The following is a 21,782-nucleotide window of genomic DNA, read 5'->3' as shown; positions in this document are numbered from 1 at the left end:
AAGGAATCTCTTCCTAACACAATTACTGTGTGGGTGATGAACGTCAAAGTCCCAGACATTCTAATATCTGATTCCCTCGATATTACTGTTCCTCTGGATCAGCAAGAAAACACAGAGGGCAGAGAGAGGAAATCAGTTTTGTCTGATCTGACATTTCTATCAGCAGGACAACATAATAATGAATAATACTCATCATGTATTAATGAACGATCATTTATAATACATGAAGAATGGAGTGAAAGTGAGAAAAAAGAACATTTCATTAGTGAAGTAGGTGATGTGTTATTATTACCCAGTCATGAGCTTTGATTCAGGAATCACATTAACATTAAAGCTGTAGAATCATTATTTGGATTGGAATCCACCACATGATTGAATATTCAAAGTGGGATTCTCTTTTTTAATTTGTTTGTGAACATTACTCTCTAATAATTCCTGACTAACTGCCTTATCTTCCAGATCACTCTGTGTGGTCATTTCTCCATTGAGACATCGGACATGCGACACGACTGCAGCAGACACAGTCACCCAGGGCACCATAAATCATGCAGCTTTCGCCCGAATATTCTTTAATGCCACTGAGATGGTGGAGGAAGATATCATCACCATGGGAATTTTTCATCCTGACCTTATGGATTTATTTTATCCCTTGTTCCCACATGTCTGCCTCCTTATAGCTGCCTTCATCAGGTGTGTTTTTTATCCTCCTCATCATCAAACACAGGTGTCGGTACAGAGTTTGGTTTTGGTGATGACAGAGGAGAGTCAACATATGGAAGTAGCTTTAAAATCGATGTGAAGCAAAATTAACATTAATACAGTTTTAATAGGCTCCAAACAGCAGATTGACCTGTGCAGAACATTTGAATCACAGTCTCACATTCCCTGGATCTAATGAAGACATGTTGCAGGATGCTGCTCAAACTGTTTCAGGTTGAACTGAAGCCTCCAAGACGAGCTCAGGGTCGGAACTGTTTCCCAAACAGCTGGTCCCATGGCTGCAGGTCCTCGTGCCGTGACAATTCTGACGCACCTTCCTCGAGCTGACCAGCAGCAGTTACCACAGCAACCCCAGGATCATATGACAGCCTTTGTCTCGACTCTGCATCACTCTCCTTTCTGCACCACTCCCTCCATAAACTGAAAAACAACAAAATACCAGCATGCAAAGACATGAGGGATCTACTGGAATTATTCAAGTGTAGCATCTGAAGTTTCTGTTGCGTTCTGTATAAGAGACAAAGGGAAATTATGTTTTCTTTGATCCTAAACTTTTTTTTTCTCTCTTTCACTCCACATCTGATTAAAAAAAAACTCTCATTAAGCCAGTTTAAAGGAACCATGTAGCTGAGGCCTGATCATGGCTAACGTGCTGCAGGGGAAATCACTGTAAAGAAACACTTTCCCAGCACCACTTCTAAACTGCCCTTGACTAAGGAAGCACAGCCTCAGTTGCTGCAGGAAATCTGTTAAGTGGACAGTGATGTGTCACTCAGTAGCACACACATGACATTTGGAGGTATTTATTAGACCTGCATGAGCAGCCTCACAGGCCTGTGGGACTGTAGCAGCAGTGCTGCTGCCCTCTCTGGTTATCAAGGACCAAAGAGTCCCAGCTGCACCTCTGTTCTGCCTTCATTCACCCTCAGCTCTGTTACTCACTCCAGTTTACTTTACATTTATTTTAAACAATTTTATTTTACAATTTTATCCTATTGTTCCAGCTTCACCCCCACTTTGATAATTTGCAGATTTTAAGTAAAACTTTATTGGAAACATGTAAATTAACAAGACTAACAGGCTGGCTCGGTTATGGTGCTTTGTGCTCATGCTAATGGTTATACTAGCATAGACTAATGCCCACCCTGACAATTATGATGTGCTGATGTTTAGCAGGTGTAAAGTATTAGACATGTTAAATATAAGGCATCACTAACAGGCATAAATAACTGGACTGTAGTTGCAGTCGACCATTCAAAGTGCATCACAGTACAGACCACATTCACACACACACACATATTCACACAGTGCCCAAAGACACTTTAGCATGTGGACTGGAGGAGCTGAGGATCAAACCACCGACCTTCTAGTCAGTGGACTACTGAGGGGAACACAAATAGATCAATACATACATTTTCTTCACATGGTGTCAGGGAAGGGACCAGCTCAACAGGGTTCATCCTTCGGGACCATGTATGTCTGCACAAATCCTCATCGTAATTCATCTAAATTAATCAGAGTGGTTGAGATATTTTAGTCGGCAGCAAAGTGGTGGAGTGAACAACCAACATGATGCCATGATGTCAAGATCGAATGTCAGAGAAATCTAAAGCAAACACCAGAGAAAATGCACAAGTGACTGTTTTGTTGTCAGGTTTGAATTTAAAAATTCTCCTCTTTAGCAGTTTGTTTTTTCTTTGTGTATTTATATAGAATCATCCTGATAAGTCATCTTCACTATCACCAGTTCATTTCTCTCTGTCACAGCCTCTCAGTTAATCTCTCTTCTCTTCATGTTTCCTCTCTGGTTCTTGTGTCTCTCGGTCTCTCTGACGTCAGCACAGCACATTTCTGCTCCTCTCTGCTGTTCACCTTCAGTCGCCTCCAACTTCACATCGTCTCCCGGCTGCTTTGCAGCCCCCCCACCCCCTTTCTTTTCAGCTCCCCCACACCCACTCACGTGCGCTCATGCATTCTGCATCTGCACCAACACATCCACCCAGTACTTTTCCTTAACTCCAGTCTCATTTATATTTCTCCCTCCCCATCCTGTTCTCCCCCGTCCTTCCTCTCTGTTTCTCCCCTTGCATTTTGTGCTGTCTGGGTCACTCTCAGCTCCTAAAGAAAGCTTCAGTCTGCACTGAGCTCTGGTGCTATTGACTATCTAACACTGTAATTCTAGAAATAACAAGCACATGCCAACACTTCTGACAGATGTGAATGGATGAGTGAAAGTTTTTGCTCCCTGTGATCAATGCACTGATAAGGTGATGACTCTGACAGTAAGAGGGTTCAAATACATTGATGCTGGATGTGGTGTTTTGCTATGAAGGCAGATTCTTTCACCATTCTTTCACCATTATAACAAAATCAGTGAATGAAAAAGCAAAATATATTATTTCAAAATACAAAAAAGCAATTGTCACTTATTTTTCACCTTTTTTTTCACCAGCATCCCCCTGGTTTTGTTGCAACTCCTGCTTTCCCAGAGTGCACCAGTGCACAGGGATGTGCTGGTGTTGTGCAGGTGTTCAGACTGTGGAGAAAGTGGGTCACGCTGGGCTCTGACAGACACTGCAGTGCTTCACCACATGTTAACACTAAAAGAAGGTGTGAGTCTTTACACAGGTTTTTAATAAAACACTATTGTATGAGTAGTTTTTATTAGTTATGTCTTTAAATTAGCATCAAAATGCAAAGAAAAACATTTATTGGATTATACAAACCAATGGGATGATGTTTTGCTAATATATACTTGACAATCATTGCATGCTGGTTCAGGTTACACAGGTGAAGGATCAAGGTCTTTTAGTTGACTGATAATGGAAATGCCGAGGGATCTGTTCCCGAGCATCTGTCTCACATAAAAGCCAGGGTGCAGTGGGTCAGGCCGTGCTGTTCACCTTAATGCCAAACACAAAAATAGAAACTCATTAAAAGCTGTTTTCCCCTCTAATCCTTTGCAGATTCCCCATTGGACAGCTCAATAACAAAAACCCTTATGTGCATTCTATTTTTGATGGTCATTAACTGATGAACACGTATCTGTTGCAGCATTTTTACACTTTCATATTATCTGTGAATTCATTACACCAGCCTAAGTGAAAATAATGTAAATCTAATTTTTAAATATGTAAGAGACACCACAAGCAGAAAGCATTTTCCCACAGCTGGAACTTAAACAAACATCCAAAAGGTCTGAAGGATTATTGCATGGGGGGCACTGATTAATGGCAAGTGGCAGTCATGTATAGTGACCATTTGTTGCTTGAAAAACAGAAAATGTATATCACAAATATGCAAAATATTGCAAATATTTTATTAGATAATATCTCATCTGCATATTTAAACATACATTTTCAGAAAAAATGGATTACAACTTCACAATTCAAGATGCTTTCAGACATGAACTGAACTCCAGACATTTTCTATTCTGGAGGGGCTGTAGGTGAGAAGGCAAATGTCTGAGATATTCCTGACAGCCCACCCAGGCGACAAATTCACAGCGAGCAGGTAGTAGTAGTTGTTTTTGTGGTATCCTACTAAGAATCACCATAAATCCCAACGAAGATGTCAACTTTGAAAACCAAACCACATGAATTCCGCAGCTGCTTTATACGTCATGCCTCCTGCGTGCTCTGACCTGGAGAATCTCCTGCTGCGTTCTTCATATGTGCAAATTCAATTCATATCTGGAAATGGCTTCAGTGTCCTGCCAATGCCAGTAAATCAGTTACTTCCTGTTATTTACAGATATAGATATGTTCTATTTTTCACTTTAATACATTTGCAACCATTGTATTCAGAATCCTCTTGGCGTAGTGAACAAACAAATGACCTGGATATCGGGGGGAGATTTAAAGCAGGAACAAATTCCACCCTCTTTTTTTTATATTTATAGAAACAGTTAAACCCACTTAAACAATGGGCGGCAGATTGCTTTGCTGGGCCTGCATGCATGGGAACATGTGACAGTCTATAGAAGAACTTCACCAGATGGTCTTTCAAAGAGGGCGCAGCTCACAGGGGCCAAAGCGCCTGTCCCCATTTCTTTTTTTTTGGACAACGTAATCCCTTTAAAATACCGCTGCAGCAAAGCACACTGCATAAATATTGTTGGTGCAACAAGGCTGATGCAACAAATACTTATTTCGGACTCAACCAACAGAGAAACAAAACATACATACAGATTAAAAAACCTGAAAGCAAATTAGACTGAATCAAATGTGGAAAAGAGCTGAAAGGAGATCTTCTATGTATATTCGCTGAAGGCATGGAGAAAGAGAATATCATCCGGAAGAAATATTTACTTTATTAGAATAAAAAATGGAAATAAAGGTAAAAAACATGCATTTGCATTCATTGGTTTCTGTACATAAAAGTAGAGACAGAATCGGCAGATGTGTCCTGTGTAAAAAAAAAAAACTGAAGTGCACGACCGTCTCTCCCTGGTGCCACGAAGGCAGCAATCCTATGCGTGGGTGTGGCCTGCCTACGTGCTTCAGCACTTTTATTCCCCTGTATTATAAATAACAGTATTAAAGCCAACATGTCACTGAATGTCTCTCAGATGACACATGATGGTACTGTGTGGATGACGGCTCAGGCCCACTGTGCAGTTTATCTGAGAGAGATAAAAGATTAAGTAACATTTAGGCAGCGCTATGTTTCATGTAAAACTAATTTAATTCAAAATAAATTGTGCAGGTCAGCTCATCATATGACTAAATATGAAGATTTAGGAAGTTTATTACCTTCGCCAAACAGTTTTCATTTGAATTTGTTTCTTACATCTGGATCAGTTGGCAGATCCAGAATTCCCCTCCCCCAATTGTTTTAAGATTGCAAGATTTTGACACTTTTTTGAATTCTCAAGAAATACTGCATATATCATTATTAAAAACGAGGCACGTGTAGAGTGCTAATACTTACGAAGAGGTTAGATTTGGAGGCAGATTCTGGATCATGATCTTGACGTATCTGATCTCAATACATGTGGTGATAAAGTGGCCAGTCAGCATGGCTAGAGGTATATGATCTCCGAGTGCCCTTCTAGTTTATATATGTTGTTGTGCTGATACTCTCAGGGAATTAAACAGGAAATCAGGACTTTTTATAGATTACACAGAAAGTAATCAAATAGATTTCAGCATTAAATAATATAGGAAGACCATTTGCTATGGCAACATAAAGGCTTACTGGATTTGTGAGTAGACGCAATGAAGTAATGAATGTGTTTCATGGTCTTTGTCCATTTTATATATTTTTTTAAATATTTTTTTCTGTTTAACGTACATTTCTATCATGATTTGAAATCTGACCATTATGGAGGTTCTGTATTTGTGTTTATAGTAAAATGATTCCTTGTTCTAGGCAACATAAAATCATAAAGGATAGTGGTTCAGGTTTTACTCAGAGTAGTAATGGATACCTTGTGCCAATCGTCCACTGAGATGGACAGGGCAGAGACACATTGACTGAGGGAGATTGTCTCCTTCCACTCAATATTTACAACATAAATGCTTTTATACAGTCTAGACGAGCAGTGAGGAACCTTCTTCTATAAAGGGCCATTTCACAGTCCACAGCTCAAGTATCCTAAAAATGTAAATCCAACTCTTTTACTTTGCTACAAATCTATTTATCACTATCAGCTAAAACAAGACAGAGATTGCACTGATGTAAAACTCAAACTTGGTGTTCCGCTCGGTTCCTTTCTTGCATCGTGTCACTCTCTGTGTTCCTGTCACTTTCACGTGAACTTTCTGGTTTGAACTTTGAACCCACAGCTGGGCCGCACCCTTGCTCCTTATTGGCGAGCGTCATGGCGCTGTGTATGATTGACACCCCACGCGGCAAATCAGCTTCTTGTTCAGTCACGGAGGCGGGACTTCCCGTACAGTAGCTGCAAGTGATCCATCATGGCGCTGACGCTGTTCGCCTGAGAGCTACAGTGTAAAACCCCGAAGAAGTCCAGGTAGTCCAGGTCGCTTTCAGTCACCGAGGGCACAATTACGCAGATTTACCGTCTGAAGCTGCTGGAAATGAAGGGGAAGGAGCGGTCGCCGGTGAAAAAACGCTCCCGGGCGCTGGAAGACAGCAGAGACCGAGGAGGGAGCCACCCGAGCGGCAAGAAGAGCGGAGCCCTGTCGACGGTCAACGGCTCCATACACAGCGCCGCTTCCTCCAGGAGAAGTTTACACGGCGAGAAAAGAGACCCGAGGGACCCGGACGGACACAACTCTTCCGGGAGGACCGGCAGCGGCTACGACTACCGAGGTATCCCGGCGAACAAGCCGCACGTTGGCGCTGACATCGCCGCGGAAGTAGCCAGGTCCTCCGCCTCATCACGCTGCGAACCGCGGCCTCCGACAAACCCGGAAAGTGAGTACAAAACTCTGAAAATCAGCGAACTGGGCTCCCAGCTGAACGACGAGGAGATAGAGGACGGGCTGTTTCACGAGTTTACGAAGTTTGGGGACGTGAGTGTTAAAATGAGTCGAGAGAACGACGAGCGGGTGGCGCTTGTGAACTTCAGGAGGCCTGATGACGCCCGGGCGGCCAAACACGCCCGCGGCAAACTGGTGCTGTACGACCGGCCTCTGAAGATAGAGACTGTGTACATGAACCGACGGAGAAGCCGCTCCCCTGTTTCAAAAGACACTTTCCCCTCAGGACACAGGCACCTCCACCCCCAGAGACCCCTGTCCCCCACCGGTCTGGGCTTCAGAGACTACCGGTTACAGCAGCTGGCTCTAGGCCGTCTCCCTCCTCCTCCTCCTCCTCTTCCTCCGCCACCCCCCCAACTCAGAGAGGTGGAGCGGGAGAGAGACTTTCCTCTGTATGAGGCCAGAAACCGACCACCCTTCATCCCTGAAGGTGCTGCTTTCCGTGACGAGGAAGCGATCACCCCTGAGGACGACCAGAGGGCAAACAGGACTTTGTTTCTGGGAAACCTGGACATCAGTGTGACGGAGAGTGACCTGAGGCGGGCGTTCGACAGGTTCGGTGTGATAACAGAGGTGGACATAAAGCGGGCGGTGAGAGGCCAGAGCAACACCTATGGGTTCATCAAGTTTGAGAACCTCGACATGGCTCATCGCGCCAAAGTTGCAATGTCAGGGAAAGTGGTGGGCCACAACCCCATTAAAATTGGCTATGGTAAGCCCACACCCACGACCAGGCTGTGGGTAGGGGGTCTAGGACCCTGGGTTCCACTCGCTGCTCTGGCAAAGGAGTTTGACCGTTTTGGCACCATCAGGACCATAGACTACAGGAAAGGGGAGGTGTGGGCTTACATCCAGTATGAAAGTCTGGACGCTGCTCAGGCTGCATGCACTCACATGAGGGGCTTCCCTCTCGGCGGCCCTGACAGGAGACTCAGGGTGGACTTTGCCGAAACAGAACTTCGCTATCAGCAGCAACAGTTTATGCAGCTCCCTCTCCCTCTGCCGCACTATGATTTAGTTCCTGAGCCCTTTGTCCACCGTCTCACTGACTCAGTGAGAGTGAGAGACAGGTCCCCTCCACTTCCTGCCCGCTTCAGAGACAGAGATGCTTACGCCACAGCTGAGTGGTCTGGCCTGGCTGTCCACGACAGGATGCGAGGACCAGCCTTTGATCCCGTAGATCGCCTGGAGAGGTGTTCACGTGAGACCTGGACAATAGAGCAAGAACGGGAGCTGCAAAGCAGAGATCTGGGCCGCAAAAGGAGACATTTGAATGATGGCTGGTGGTTGGAGCCTTCAACTGACAGCTGCGACTATGGTCTGCGTCGGCATGGCAGCTCCCTAGAACGAAGCCCAGGAGGGAGCAGCCGAAATGGGGGACGCCACAGTGACCCAGAGCGCCTGCCTCGCTCTGGCAGACCCTCGCCTGTTAGAGAGCGGCAAAACACTCAGGACACTGGCTGTGGAGACAAGAGAAGGAGAACACTGAGCCCAACTGAGCCGGGCTCATTCTCAGATAAAGACCACAAACGCAGAGCTAGTGAATCAGCCAAGAGCCTAGTAGGGAAGGAGGTTCGCTCAGATCAACCTTCCTCTTCCTCAAAGTCTAAGGTGGCAGCAGTAGGACAGAAGCTGAGTCAGGTCTGGCAGGGTGTCCTCCTGCTGAAGAACAGCAGCTTTCCCACATCACTGCACCTGCTGGAGGGGGACATCGCAGTGGCTACCAGTCTTCTGGTGGACGGCTCCACCGGGGGTCAAGTGTCTCAGCTGAAGATCAGCCAGCGCCTGCGCCTGGACCAACCCAAGCTGGAGGAGGTCTCTCGTCGAATCCAGGCCACCGGCTCCAGCGGATACGCCATCCTTCTGGCCATGCCTGGAAAGGACGCAGGGGTCCAGGACGCCAGCAGCTCCACCGAGAGACCACTGAAGAACCTGGTGTCCTACCTGACGCAGAAGGAGGCGGCTGGCATCATCAGCCTCCCTGTGGGGGGCGGCTGTGACAAGGACCACGGAGGAGTCCTTCATGCTTTCCCCCCATGTGAGTTCACACGGCAGTTCCTGGATGCCTCGGCCAAAGCCTTTGCCAAATCAGAGGACGACTACATGGTGATGGTCATTATCAGAGGAGCATCGTGAAATAAAATATGAATATATCTTTTCACACTCATGAACTGTTACACCTTGAGTTGGAAAAACAGGGAAAAGTGTTGATAGCGAAGCAGAATGACAGGGCTCAGATTTTTAAGTTTTCTATCCTGCAGAGTGGCCTGTTTCTCATCCTGTTGAAGGTTTATAGAAATGAAAGCTACGTTGAACTGAACATGTTTTGACAAATTGATAGGTTTGATTAAATAATACAGGTGACATGTTGCCTTCTGCTACTCAGTTACCATATAAATGTACATTACTTGAAGGGTACTCTGCTGAAAGAGCAAGATACAGTTCTGTGAATCGTTGCTATATGTTGCCTTATCTCATTCAAAAAGACAGTTTTCTTATATCGTTTCATGCATTGCCTGACTTTAAGAAAAACATATTTAAGATCCAAAACAGCATTCAGATTTGATTTCATCTGTACTCAGCATAAATTAGTTCTGTCAGTCTTGACAAAGATTTTTTGCATTTGGGCTACAAAATAATTAAACTGATGTAATTGGAAATTTTCTCTAGCTTTACCCATTGCTCAATAATTACTTTTTGCTGACAAAGTAACAACCTAATGTTCTGAATATTTCGTAATTCCAAGTTTCATTGTGAGAGCTGTTTTTGTCACGTCTGGTAACTTCTGCTTAAAGCTACAGAAAATATGTGAAAGTCTTTCTACCAAAAGTTTAGTTGTATTAGTCCTCCTGGTATCAGATCTCGACGTGCTAGTTGGTTTTTAAGTACTTTACATTAAGGTCTATAGTTTAAAAATTGCAGTTATGTTAGTGCTGCTCTCTGAGCCACGTTTAGAGGTTGTGTAACAGTACAAGATGAAATGAATGCAGTTTTTACTGTGTGTTTTTCACTGAACATCTGTGTTGGGTGTGGACACAAGCAAAAAGAGCCTGTACATTATAATGCAGTTCAGCACAGTCATTTTACTAAAAACTAAAATAGCACTAAGTAGAGTCCATACCTCAGCCAAGGCCCAGTAGTCCTGTTAATTCAAGCTGCACCAACTTACACACATACATCGATATCAGTTCCCTGAATACCTGATTTTTTTTTCATCCATGTGGATCTTTGTATTATTCTCTTGGAAACTGGTTTAAAAAAAAAAAAAGGATTATCGCAAATTAACATTAATAGAAAATTACTTTGGCCAGATCCACACCAAAATTTAATGTACCCTCTTTTTGCTCATGTCCCAACCTTCACTCAAGGAAAACATCAGCAAGCTTTACTGGGCTACTACATACTGTAAGTCCCTCATTCTGAAATGCAGATGTTACCCCAACAAAGCATGTACTGTTAAATAGAGAGGATGTAACCTATAAATGAAGAGTTATATGTATGCCTATACACATTTCTAATAGCTGGTCCTGAGTCAATATGTTGAAAATACTTCCATGCGTCAGTGGACTATCTGTGTGATACACTCTTGCGTCAGAGGAGAGGGCTGCCTTGCAACAACCTTCCTCTGAAAGGACTGAAAATGTTCTGTTTTTTGTGTTTTGATTTGAGTACTGTGTTTCAAATGGAGAAAAAGAAATGATTTGTGCTGTATACTCAGGATATCTGGAGAGACATGGAGAACATCAATGCTCATGGGCCTAAGAAGTATACCTAACTGTCAGGAAAAAAAAACGCAAAGTGCATCACGCACTTGATAGATTTTTGTCTCAATAAATTCGTGGGAAACACACGTGCCTCGGAAGACAGCTTTTGTGACCTTTTTCTGTTCTTGGAATTGTCTATCAAACTCAAACGGCTTTATCACTTTGACAGCGGGATCCTCGAGAGGAAGTGTGAAAATCAAGTGACGGCAGCCTCTCAGTTCTTTGTTTTCATATTCATCATTTGTTGAATGACCTCTTGGTGAAGAGATTGTGAAATTTGGCCGTACTAGAATCCTCTTGGTCCGTGTGCTGCAGAGGCAAAGATCGAGTCGCTGCGTCTCTGCAGATAATGCGGCTTTTTCCTCAGTCACCTCTGGCCTGAGGTGTGGCTGAGAACCAGCACAGTGCACATCCAACTGGTTTGGCACTCGCCAAGTTCTGCCAAAAATCACAGAGGTTGTCTCCACCAGGCAGCCTCTCATCGGAAGCACGGCAGCATTTGAAGGCCCCGATCATCTTCCTCATCTGGCCCCTGCAGAGTGTCGGTTCAGCACGAGCTTGACAAGGAAGTTATTTGTTTATTTGCTTGTTGTTCTTGTATTGGAGTTTTGAAGAGGAGCACTGTGCTAGGGCCTGATGGAGAAAGAGTTTGCAACAGTGAGACAGCATCTGCTTTATTTGCCATAAAAAGGGAAGGAGAGAAAGCCCCACAGAGGAGAAACGCTTCCTCTACAGGGAATCTTAGTTGACATGTTGATCTGATTTACATACTTTTTCTGTGCCAAACTGCTTATGAAACCAAAGTAAGGAATCAGTCAGAGTCTGCTGCAGGATGAATCTCACCAAGAAAAATCTGCTGCTGCTCATCACTGCTTCATCTTCAAGGGACCAGAGCAGCTTCACTTCAGCCTCAGGCGATCAACCGATGCCACGGCTGGGATCCAAGGTTTCCTGGAGCTTTGGGGGCGTTATGGGTTTGAGTCTCACCACGGCTAAACTTTCTCCTGTTCCACAGGTAAAGTATTAAGATGACCTAATCGACTGACTCAGGTATGTATTCAAATGTTGAAGACCAATATAACCACACACGCTACAGGGGCCATGCTGGTAATAAGGTGAACTGATGGTGAGAGTCCACTTAGCATTTTACCTTCCTGCACATCCAACTTCCCCAGTTGGTTAACTTCATCATGGTTTCTGGGACTAGCTAAATTAGAAAAACTGTTGGTTTAAAATGCACCAGCAGTTCATGGAGCATCTAATGTAAATGTCAAGCAGATACACAAATGGGTCATAGTCAACAGTGGAAAAGTTATTTGATCAAGTGAACATCAGACATGTAGCAAGACCAGGCAAAATTGACTCAAAAGAGGTTTCAATGAATGTGTCTCATTGAAACCTGTGTGTTATTAAACTGATGGGTATTTCAGGTCATTGTTTCAACACAGGAGGAGATGAAGAAAGAAAACTTGTGTATCATGTTGTCTCTGTGAAAGACTCATATTTACCTTGAATGAACACAACATAGTTGCTGCACATGCAAGGAATTCATCATCAGACAAGAGAAACTATTTTGGTGAGTACAATTCAGATTTGTCCTTGAATCATAATACAGATTAATATTGTAAATTGTATCATTGTGTTTTTTTAAATAAAGGCAGCTTTTTAAAAATACCCATTGTTATGTATTGTTTTCCTGTATCGTTTGTCCTGTTTCAGTGAAAGTGTGAGTTGGGCTGTGTAGAGTAAAGAATGGTCTCTTCTGGTTTTTAGACTCTGTCCTCTAGAGGGCAGAGTTTGATGGAGTGATATCACACTACCAGAGAATATGAACAGAGGATGAGTTTAGAGCAGGTAATTATATAGCATCAGCATTTTTTTCACAAGCAATGCATTTGATTTATAGTAGACAGCAGAGAAATTCATTCTTATATTTTTTAAAACAAGGAAACTTGTTAAAGTCAATTTACAGAATTCCCATTAATAGAAAAGAATTTAATTCATTTAGAAATAAGGGTCATTGTCTTGAGTCTATTTTTTTCCTCTAAATAGATTTTATTCACTTCATTGAAATAAGAAACTTCATACTTTGTCCGTGTCAGTGTTGCCATGGGTTCCAACATTTTTGCAGTTGGCGATGCTGTTAATCCAACTGTCAACAGGTCTCCAGCAGCTTTTAGACTTTTGGTTTTTGCCTCAACAAGGTGACCAGACAAGAAGGAAAACAATTCCAACCATGCATGAGATGAAACAAGTTCCTGACATTTCCTGGCTCAGCTGCACTTGAATCCCCCCCAGGATGCAAGTCCTTATTAGGCTAAGATATGAGGTTTGAGATGTTTGTGAGTTGTATGAAATGTTTTGCTAAACTGAGCTGAAATAATGAATGAGCTCCAGGATTTATGTGGTGCTCATAGACCCAGTAAATCCAGGCAGCTGCTGGAGGAGAGAGAGGCCTGTTCGAAGAGAAGTTTCCATAAAACCCGAGAGCAAAGTTTCTACTCAGGAATGAGCAGTGTGCTGCAAATGACCTTTGACCCCCACGTATGTAGCAGGAAACCACCCTCCACTTCCTTGGGCAGCTGTGAAAACAAACAAATGAATTCATCTCCTGGGTACAGATACAATATGGCTTATTGGCATCAGGACTCCATCTCAATATATATATATATTAATATAATGTTCCAGTGTCTCAAATTGGAGAATCGGACACCAATTAGATGATTTATTGATCAATCAATGAATTGAGAATATTTGCACATTCGTAGTCTTTAAGATATAGGGCGACCGATTTTCAGTTTGGCGTTGTGGCCATCTTTTTTATACACAGTCTATATGGTTTGTGAAATCAGGTGACAAATCCCCTAGAACATGTTCTCCATGTACCTGAGCAGGGGAGAACTCATTTCAGCTACAGATCCCAAATATATGTGTAATAATGAAATAACTTAGGTGTTTTAGTGTTTACTGTGGTATATACAAGATAACGTTTTACGCTTGTTGCAATTCATCTCTGGGCCTGTAGAGGCACTGGTTCCTCATGTCACACCATTAACCTTTGGAGCGTCCACATAAAAGGTATTTTATTTTACAATAAAAAAAATAGATATGTTTGGACCTAAATTTCCTACTTCACAAATAACATTATTTGGAGATCTGCTTTTTACAGGACTTATGATTTGCATAACATAAGCCCCTAACCATCTGTGTTTCAGCATCTCTATTAATGGACACACTGTTGAATCCTCTGGAGGAGCTCTAAGATGCTCAAGGATCAATGTAAAGGTTATTCTCCATTATGTATGAGGGTGTTGGTGACCACCAGATGGCGCAGGACTCACTAACATCCATTTGATTCTCCTGGGAGGAGCCAGAGGAGAGGATGAGTCATCTTACTTAGAATTCAGGCTTTAAAAAACACAGAGACTGATGCCAGTCATTCACTGTCAGCAGGTGCTGACTTACATTCATACCATCTGTGTGTGATGTGTAGAGATCTGAGGGTTTTCTTTAGGCTGCAACATTCGTTCTAATTATAATCTGTGATTTAATATTCAAAGGGTATGCATCATTCGACTCTTTTCCATTTCAACGTGCATAAACACAGATCAGTTGTTAACCCACTACTGTCTAACATTGACTGCATCATTATGTTGTTGTGCTGCTTTTTCCAAATGGTTACGTCTAGTTACACACACCTGGCTGGTGAAGCGTGCATTATGGGTAAACATGGTAACACAAGACGGTCGATGCTGGAACAGGGAGCGTGGGCACCAGAGCAAACCTCTCCCCTTTAATCATTCATCCAGCAGAGGAGTCATAGGGCAGCAGGTGAGGTTTCACACTGCAGCATCTTTCACAACGACAGCCCAACGGCCACAGCCCAGAATCCACTACTTCAAAACACTTTGGTGAAAGGCTTTCTCAATGTGAATGTTTCACATAATATTTAAGCTTGTACTAAACAACATCAAAGTTTCCTGGCACAAATGCAGACAACTTCAACATATGATAATAACACAGCTGTACTGACACTGAGCATTTAGACTATCATTGCTCATCATCTCAAACTAATTCAGACTTTGTTAAAGGCAACATTAAAAAAGCTGATATGCACCTCTTTTTTAGTTGCAGGGCAGCACTTCTATACAAAGGCTTCTTCACTATTCCATGAAGAAAAGGGATGTTGTATGATCTGCATAATGACAGGTAAGTTTATGCTTATTGCTACAACTACACAACAGATTTGTGACTTCAGGTAGTTTGAGGCTAATATTTTATTAATCCAGTTGACTGTTCTGAAACATCCACGCTCATGCTCGTACTGTTTTATGGAGATCCTGTGGCCAAACATCCAAATAAGGCTGAAAAGCCGGCATCAACAAGTGATGCAGCGGAAAGTAAGTCTGAGGGACGGGTGCTGTAAATGTGACTCCCTGCATGAACATTTCAGGCTCCAGCGATCTGTGTGGTCTCCTATTTCACCCTCAAGGCCGTGTCATTAGTCTAAAACAGAAACTGAAGCCAGACGGGAGCTCCACTGAATCCTATAATGAGGAGACTGACACCAGTATGTATGTAGTTTTTAAATAAAACAATATTAAAAACAAAGCTACAGTCAGTGGCTTAAACTTAGCAAAAAGAGTGGAACAGCCAGCTCAGTCCTGTCTAACAGAGATAATCCACCTACAAGCACCTTTAAAGTTTATTAACACATCACACATAACCTACAGGCTCCACCCATTGGGAGTCAGGCTCAGCTCTCAATCATTGTATTACACCCCATTTGTAAAGCATCAAATAACTAATTAAAATCAAATTAGAGGAAACATTAACACTTGAACAAATTTAATAGAAAGACAATTGTGGTAGGCTATCAATGTATTTCTTTTCAATGATCTGCAGCTCTGACGGATTCATTCATTAATATATTAATGCCACTCACACTTGGTTGACATGTAGTTTACGAAATACAGGATCAATACATTAACAGACAATGTACAATACAGCAACAATTTAACACCTGTCTTTATACAGGATTGCATATATTAAAACATAAGTTTGTGTCTTAACACAGACATATACAGTATGTAAGCTCAACATGGTAAAGACAGTATAACCGTACTGACTGTAAACACTGAACATGTAGGTTATCAATGTATGTTTGCAACTAAATCTTTGGTTTTAAGAGAAATATGTACATTAGCATAGAGTAGATGTGTCCCTCTGAGAGATCTAGGTTAATAAGGTTTTTCAGCATGTTAAGCTACATTATTATACAATCAGACAGTTCCATACACTTTAAATGAAGGTGAGGATTCACCTAAATTATTTTGAAAAAGCACCAAGAAAACTGAGAGGATAACAATATTGTTCTTTCAAAATAAAAGCACTGTCCATTGCTACATCCATTATCTAGGGGTGTTTGATTTTAAGTTTTGAGTTTAAGTTAATTCACTTCAGTTTTGTGACACATCACCGTGATGCATGTGTTTATACCAAATGGAAAACAACTTCTGTATCGACACCATCATTATAATGAAGGCGTTTTCGATTGAACTAAAATGTAGATGTGCTTGAAAAGTGTGACTTCTATATTTACATTTCAGCTGTGTCAGGCTGCCTGTGTGCGGCCGTGCTACAAGCTGCTATTCCTGACTGTGTTTATGAGACTTCTGGCTGGCTGGCATTTGCTGATTTGCTCTGGGTTGGGCACTAATGCCCAGAAGCATTCAATAGATGGTACTCACTCTCAGTTGTCTCTCCTGTACGGCTCTTCCTGCCTGGCTGCTATTAACTATCCAGTATGGCAGGGTGTATGTTTATGTTACTTGTCTGGATGCCATTCTCACAACATATAATCTTAACAGCAATATAACAGTGGATTTTATATTTGAAATTCTAGCCCAAACATGAATTTGTCATTATAATGTTTTTAATCATGATTAACCTTTTTAAAAATGTTCAAACTAGATCAGTGGTTCACAACCCGGCTGTCCAGACCTCCACAAGGGATCTTGAGATAAGTGTATGAGGCCCTGTACAATGATTAGTGTAGTGAAATATAAAAAAAACAAAACATTATTATCTTTAAAATTATTCTAATTCTTCAGACTTTTCTCTAATCATTGGCTCTTTCTTGTGAAACATTGACTGGTTTTGCCTCTTCAGGCCTCTAAAAATGACTCAGGTCAAGCAATCTGAGAAGGGAAAATCACTCTGATTAGATTAATTACAACTCGTACGTCCTGTAATTACTAGTTGCTGGATTGTGTTACGGGGTCAAAAGCAGAACAGACTGGGAACCTCTGTACCAGAGATGCGAGGCTGAAATCTGTCGCCAGCAGCTGCATTAACAGAGAACATCTTTGTTGCCTTGTGAAATGTGGTTTAAATGAGCTTCAGTTTATTACAATGGGTATATTTTTTAAACTGGAAACCATCTCTGCAGACTCTCTGAATCCACTGTCAGGTCTGTTTACTTCCTCTTTGCACGGTGTTCTGCACCTTAGATCTCATCAATATTAAAATATGTCCCTTTGTTCAATATTTTGTCAGTGCATCTGGAATGTAACGTTATAATATTAGTGACATAAATGCTTGACTTAATATTAATGTAAATTTGTCTGTAAATAGTAAGTAGTTGTTTATATTGATGTAAACAGTTAGATATCAGTTTCACTAATACCTACAGTGTTTATGAGGTCAATGATCAACGGGAATAACTGCCACAACAATAGATATAATCTGTTTGTTTTTAAAACAGACCTGTATACAAGGTTTAAGGAATCAAAAGCACTTCAACTGGAGCACTAAATCTAAAATAATTTAAAATAATAAAAATGCATAAAGGTAATCTTTACAGTATTGTGTCCTGTAAGTGCTGACCAAACCAAACAGGAATGTAAAATAAAGAAGAAATAATCACATTTATATTTGTTTCTATATCAAGCAGCAGCTTCTGTCCAACATTAATATTTGTCGTGCCAAGATTTGCAGTGCATAAAAAAAGCTGTATAACTTTAATTTAACGTGCAGCCTCTGGAGATTCAGAAGTTAAACTGAGGAATAACATCAATCATGTTTTCATGCTTTCAATAATTGGTGCTGATGGCAACTTTTTTTCTCTCTCAGGGACTTAAGTGAAAACAAAATTCAAACTCATTGTTACAACTTGCAAAGTGATTCCTTGCAGGTTCAGCCAATAAAAGCAATAGTTGCCATCTTGAAACGATAATTTGCAATGAAATTGTCTTCAAAAATGCCACTCTTGCAATGTCAAAATAAATTTAGGTCATAAACAATTTTAGCTAAATATCTTTAGGCATTAACAGAATGCTTTGGGGTATTTTTTTTTACACTGCACAGATAATCTTTCTTTTTTTTTTAAATCAATGATACATGCTACTGAAACTTTGTCGCTGATCATGAGAGACAGAGCTCTGGCTTTGTTTGGAATATGCTAATGTTTGAATCCTGCACACATTCATCTGTGGGGCAGCCGTATGGATGAAGCTGTCACACCACCATGGGGGTATCAGAGCACACGGAGCTGACCGACTCTGCGTCAGACCTCCTTCTCTCCTTACTCTCCCCGTGCCACTCCTCGTCCTCCTCACCTATTGGATTCAACCTCCCATTCTGCTCCATCTGGTCCTTGATATCCGGGAAGCCCACATGTCTGTAGCTAAATCCTCCCCCTTCCACTCCCTCTTGCCCCGTGTCTTTGTGTGCTTGAGACACACTGACAGTTGAAGAACGGAGGCTGTCATTGGGGTCGTTCTTCTCCAGGCCCTGACCCGGACAACAGCGGCAGGGTGTGAGGTAGAGGTAGATGAGAACCATAACGACACTGACCAGACATGCTACGAGGGTGGTGTAGGCCGTTTTTAGGTTCTCCAGGCCACCAGTCATGGTGGAGTTAAACACCACTACAGTCACATACAGCGTCTCGTTGAGGAAGTCACTTGTGGCATAACAGGTGTAGACCCCAGAGTCCTCTACACTCAGGGGCCCGATCTGGAGGTTGCCGTCATGATTGATCACAGCAGTCTTGTTTGCAGACAGTGGGATGTTTCCAGGCAGTGTCCAGCGCTTAGTCATGTTTTTCTGCCTGGCATCACAGTCCAGCACCAGGAACTGCTCCAGATAAGCTTTTTCGTCCATAATTTTGGCCTCACTGCAGTTCAAATGGACCTTGTTGAGATCCAGTATGGCCATTTTCTCTTTCTGCTGCCCTGGTAACACACAAGTGTGGCTGCTCCTGAAGTCAACAGCGGAGCTGAGCTCCTTGAGGTTCCAGCGTGCCACCACTTCATACAGCTCACAACTGCAGGGCAAAGAGTTGTTGTGGAAGTACAGACCATTCTTGATCCAGGCGGGCAGGGCCTGAAGCTCGTGCAAGGGCAGGACTTTGATGCGGTTGGAGGAAACATCCAGCAGTCTGAGAGTTTCCAGCCGGCTCCGCTCCTTCACCAGCTCCAGGGGGAAGCGTGAGATTGAGTTGTGGCTCAGGTAGAGCTTCTGCAGCTGGATGAGGCTCGAGAAAGCAGAGCGATCGATCTGAGAGATGCAGTTGTTGTAAAGCAGCAGCACCTTCAGCTGCTCCAGCGGCTCAAAGATGATCTCATCCAGCAGGCGGAGGCGATTGGACGAAAGGTCCAGGTAGTGAACCTTAGTCACATAGATAAACGCCTCAGAGGAGAGAAAAGTAAGGCCGTTGTTGTTGAGCAATAAAGTGTGCAGTCTGCCGAGATTGATGGAGGTCCACTCTGCACGGAGCTTAGTGATGGAGTTGAAGCTGAGGTCAAGGACGGCTGTGTATTCTGGAAGAGCGATGGGGACATTGGTTAGGTTCGTATTGGAGCAGCTAATGATGTTGCTGGCGCAAACACAGGTCTTGTGGCAGTCCAGGGGGCCTCCCATTAACTGTGCACTGACTCTTACAGTTGGTAGCAGCAAAGCAAAAGGCAGAACCGTAATAAAGCTCCTCGTTCTGTGCACTGCCTCGGCCGTGCGGTGGGAAACACAGAGGGAGTCCCCCATCATGTCAGGATAACAAACTGTGTGGACCTGCTGCACCCAGTCGTCACAGTGGAGAGCTGTGAAGCTGTGGGGACATATTTAAAAAACAAATGTAAGTCATCTCTGCTATGAGGACTATGTGACATAATGAAGCTGCAGAATGAGATGACTGCAGGTGCACTGCAGCAGCCTGCGGGTCAAAACAGTGACCCGCAGGCTGCTCAGCAGAAAATACAATCAATCAATGACTGTCATAAATCAAGCCATTAAATTAATACCAAACGATAACTAACATACACGTTTGTTCCAGTCGCTTCTTCCCATCACCTCCCTCTGTCTCTGATTTAACATTAGTCCAAGCTGACTGAAGCGTCCCACCCGCGGCTGCTTTACCTGTTTACTGCCGGTTTCCAAAGATCCGAACAGAGGAGGAGGAACGAGGAGGAGGAGGAGGAGGGTTGGTTTGGGTGCGGGGGTCTTCAGCGGCCCAGTCTCGGAGATGATCCGCCACAGGACACCGTCATCCTCCTCTTCATCGCAGAAGCAGCAGCAGCAGCAGCAGATCCGCGGTGCTCACTGGTCCCTCCTGTCTGTCATCCTCCTCCGGACACACACGGTGCTCGGTGACGAGGAAACCATGTGATGATGATCTGAGGGGCGCGAGCTGCACAGCAGAGCAGGGGGGGGTGTCACATTCAACACCAGCCCTCTATTTACAGTAACACTAGTACAGAACTCACGTGACCATAATATTATAAAGACTACAGCTTGATAACAGTGTATGAAATATTCTATAACCATAATAATAGAGACTATAACATTATAAAAATAAAAAAATTCAAAAGTAAAATAACCAAAATAGAAATGTGTAAATTATGGGTCAACATCGATGTGTGTGTATATACAGTGGCGGATCAAGGGTTTTTCTAAATTTACATAGAAGGGCTAAGTATGTCTATAGCTCCATAGCTTTGAGCAAAGCCATCATTGAATATATATTTTGAAACGTTTTCCTTGTTCAAGCACATTTTGCACTTTGAAAAAGCTTACGCAATAATAACAAGTCTTAACAAGTGGTCATATTTGTTGTTAGTATTGTTCATAAGGGAGTATTTATATACTGGCCCCGCCCCAGGTATAAAATAATCTGCATAATGATAATAATGATGATAATAATACTACTACTAGCAAGACACTCACTTGAGCGAATACCTCTGCCAAGGCCTAATATCCCCCTAATGCAACCACATTTAAGTTCACTAGATCCAGACTTTTATTTGGATCTGCACCAAATTTCACTCACTCATAAATATTATCTCCAAAATATATGATATTTATTCATAATGAATGTCAAAAAAACGTTCTACCTCACAATGTTTAAGTGGAAAATACATTTGTGGATCCGTGCCAAAAATGTATTGGGTCCTTCCCTGATTCATACCACATCCTTCCGAAATTGGTCAAGTACTTTCTGCCCAACCCTGCTAATTCTCAAAAAATCAAACGCAGATGTAAACATATCCTCCTTGTCAGAGTTGATAATGAGAAGAAGAAGAAGAAGAAGAGGAGGTGTATAACCATGATCTGTTAAACACATTGATTGTCATGCAGAATAGCTAAACATCTGGGAGGAGGATGAGAATGGTTGATTGTTCTCTTTTTTCTTTACCATCTCTTTGCTTTCAATGCACATTAACAGGCGATTGCTCTTTCAGTGCCATGATGTCTTTAATGATGAAGCTCGTCCTCCTGGTCCATCTTATTACTCTTGTGAAGGACAGGGCAAATGCTCACTGTGTGTGTGTGTGTGTGTGTGTGTGTGTCA

At 42.6% G+C, this 21,782-nt stretch overlaps 1 protein-coding gene and 1 pseudogene across 1 annotated transcript; one reads left to right on the top strand and one right to left on the bottom strand.

Moving 5' to 3' along the window:
- Positions 1 to 4,782: 4,782 nt before the first annotated feature.
- On the top strand, positions 4,783 to 11,031 carry LOC109629271 (RNA-binding protein 15 pseudogene; annotated as a pseudogene).
- A 7,276-nt stretch (positions 11,032 to 18,307) lies between these two features.
- Positions 18,308 to 20,491, bottom strand: LOC109628945 (amphoterin-induced protein 1-like). Its single transcript, XM_020086403.2, has 2 exons — positions 20,351 to 20,491; positions 18,308 to 20,042 (listed from the first exon to the last, which is right to left on the bottom strand). The coding sequence occupies exon 2, from the start codon at positions 19,979 to 19,981 to the stop codon at positions 18,452 to 18,454; it is 1,530 nt and encodes a 509-aa protein (XP_019941962.2). The 5' UTR covers positions 19,982 to 20,042; positions 20,351 to 20,491; the 3' UTR covers positions 18,308 to 18,451.
- Between the last annotated feature and the right edge of the window lie 1,291 nt (positions 20,492 to 21,782).

This window comes from Paralichthys olivaceus, chromosome 2 (assembly GCF_024713975.1).
Source record: "Paralichthys olivaceus isolate ysfri-2021 chromosome 2, ASM2471397v2, whole genome shotgun sequence".
NCBI classification, from domain to species: domain Eukaryota; kingdom Metazoa; phylum Chordata; class Actinopteri; order Pleuronectiformes; family Paralichthyidae; genus Paralichthys; species Paralichthys olivaceus.
The sequence above is the reverse complement of the archived record's forward strand: the minus strand, read 5'-3'. Positions and strand labels throughout refer to the sequence as shown.

Bases quoted from the DNA above. Each gene is read 5' to 3' on its own strand.
- LOC109628945 (XM_020086403.2), bottom strand. From the start codon at position 19,981: ATGATGGGGGACTCCCTCTGTGTTTCCCACCGCACGGCCGAGGCAGTG.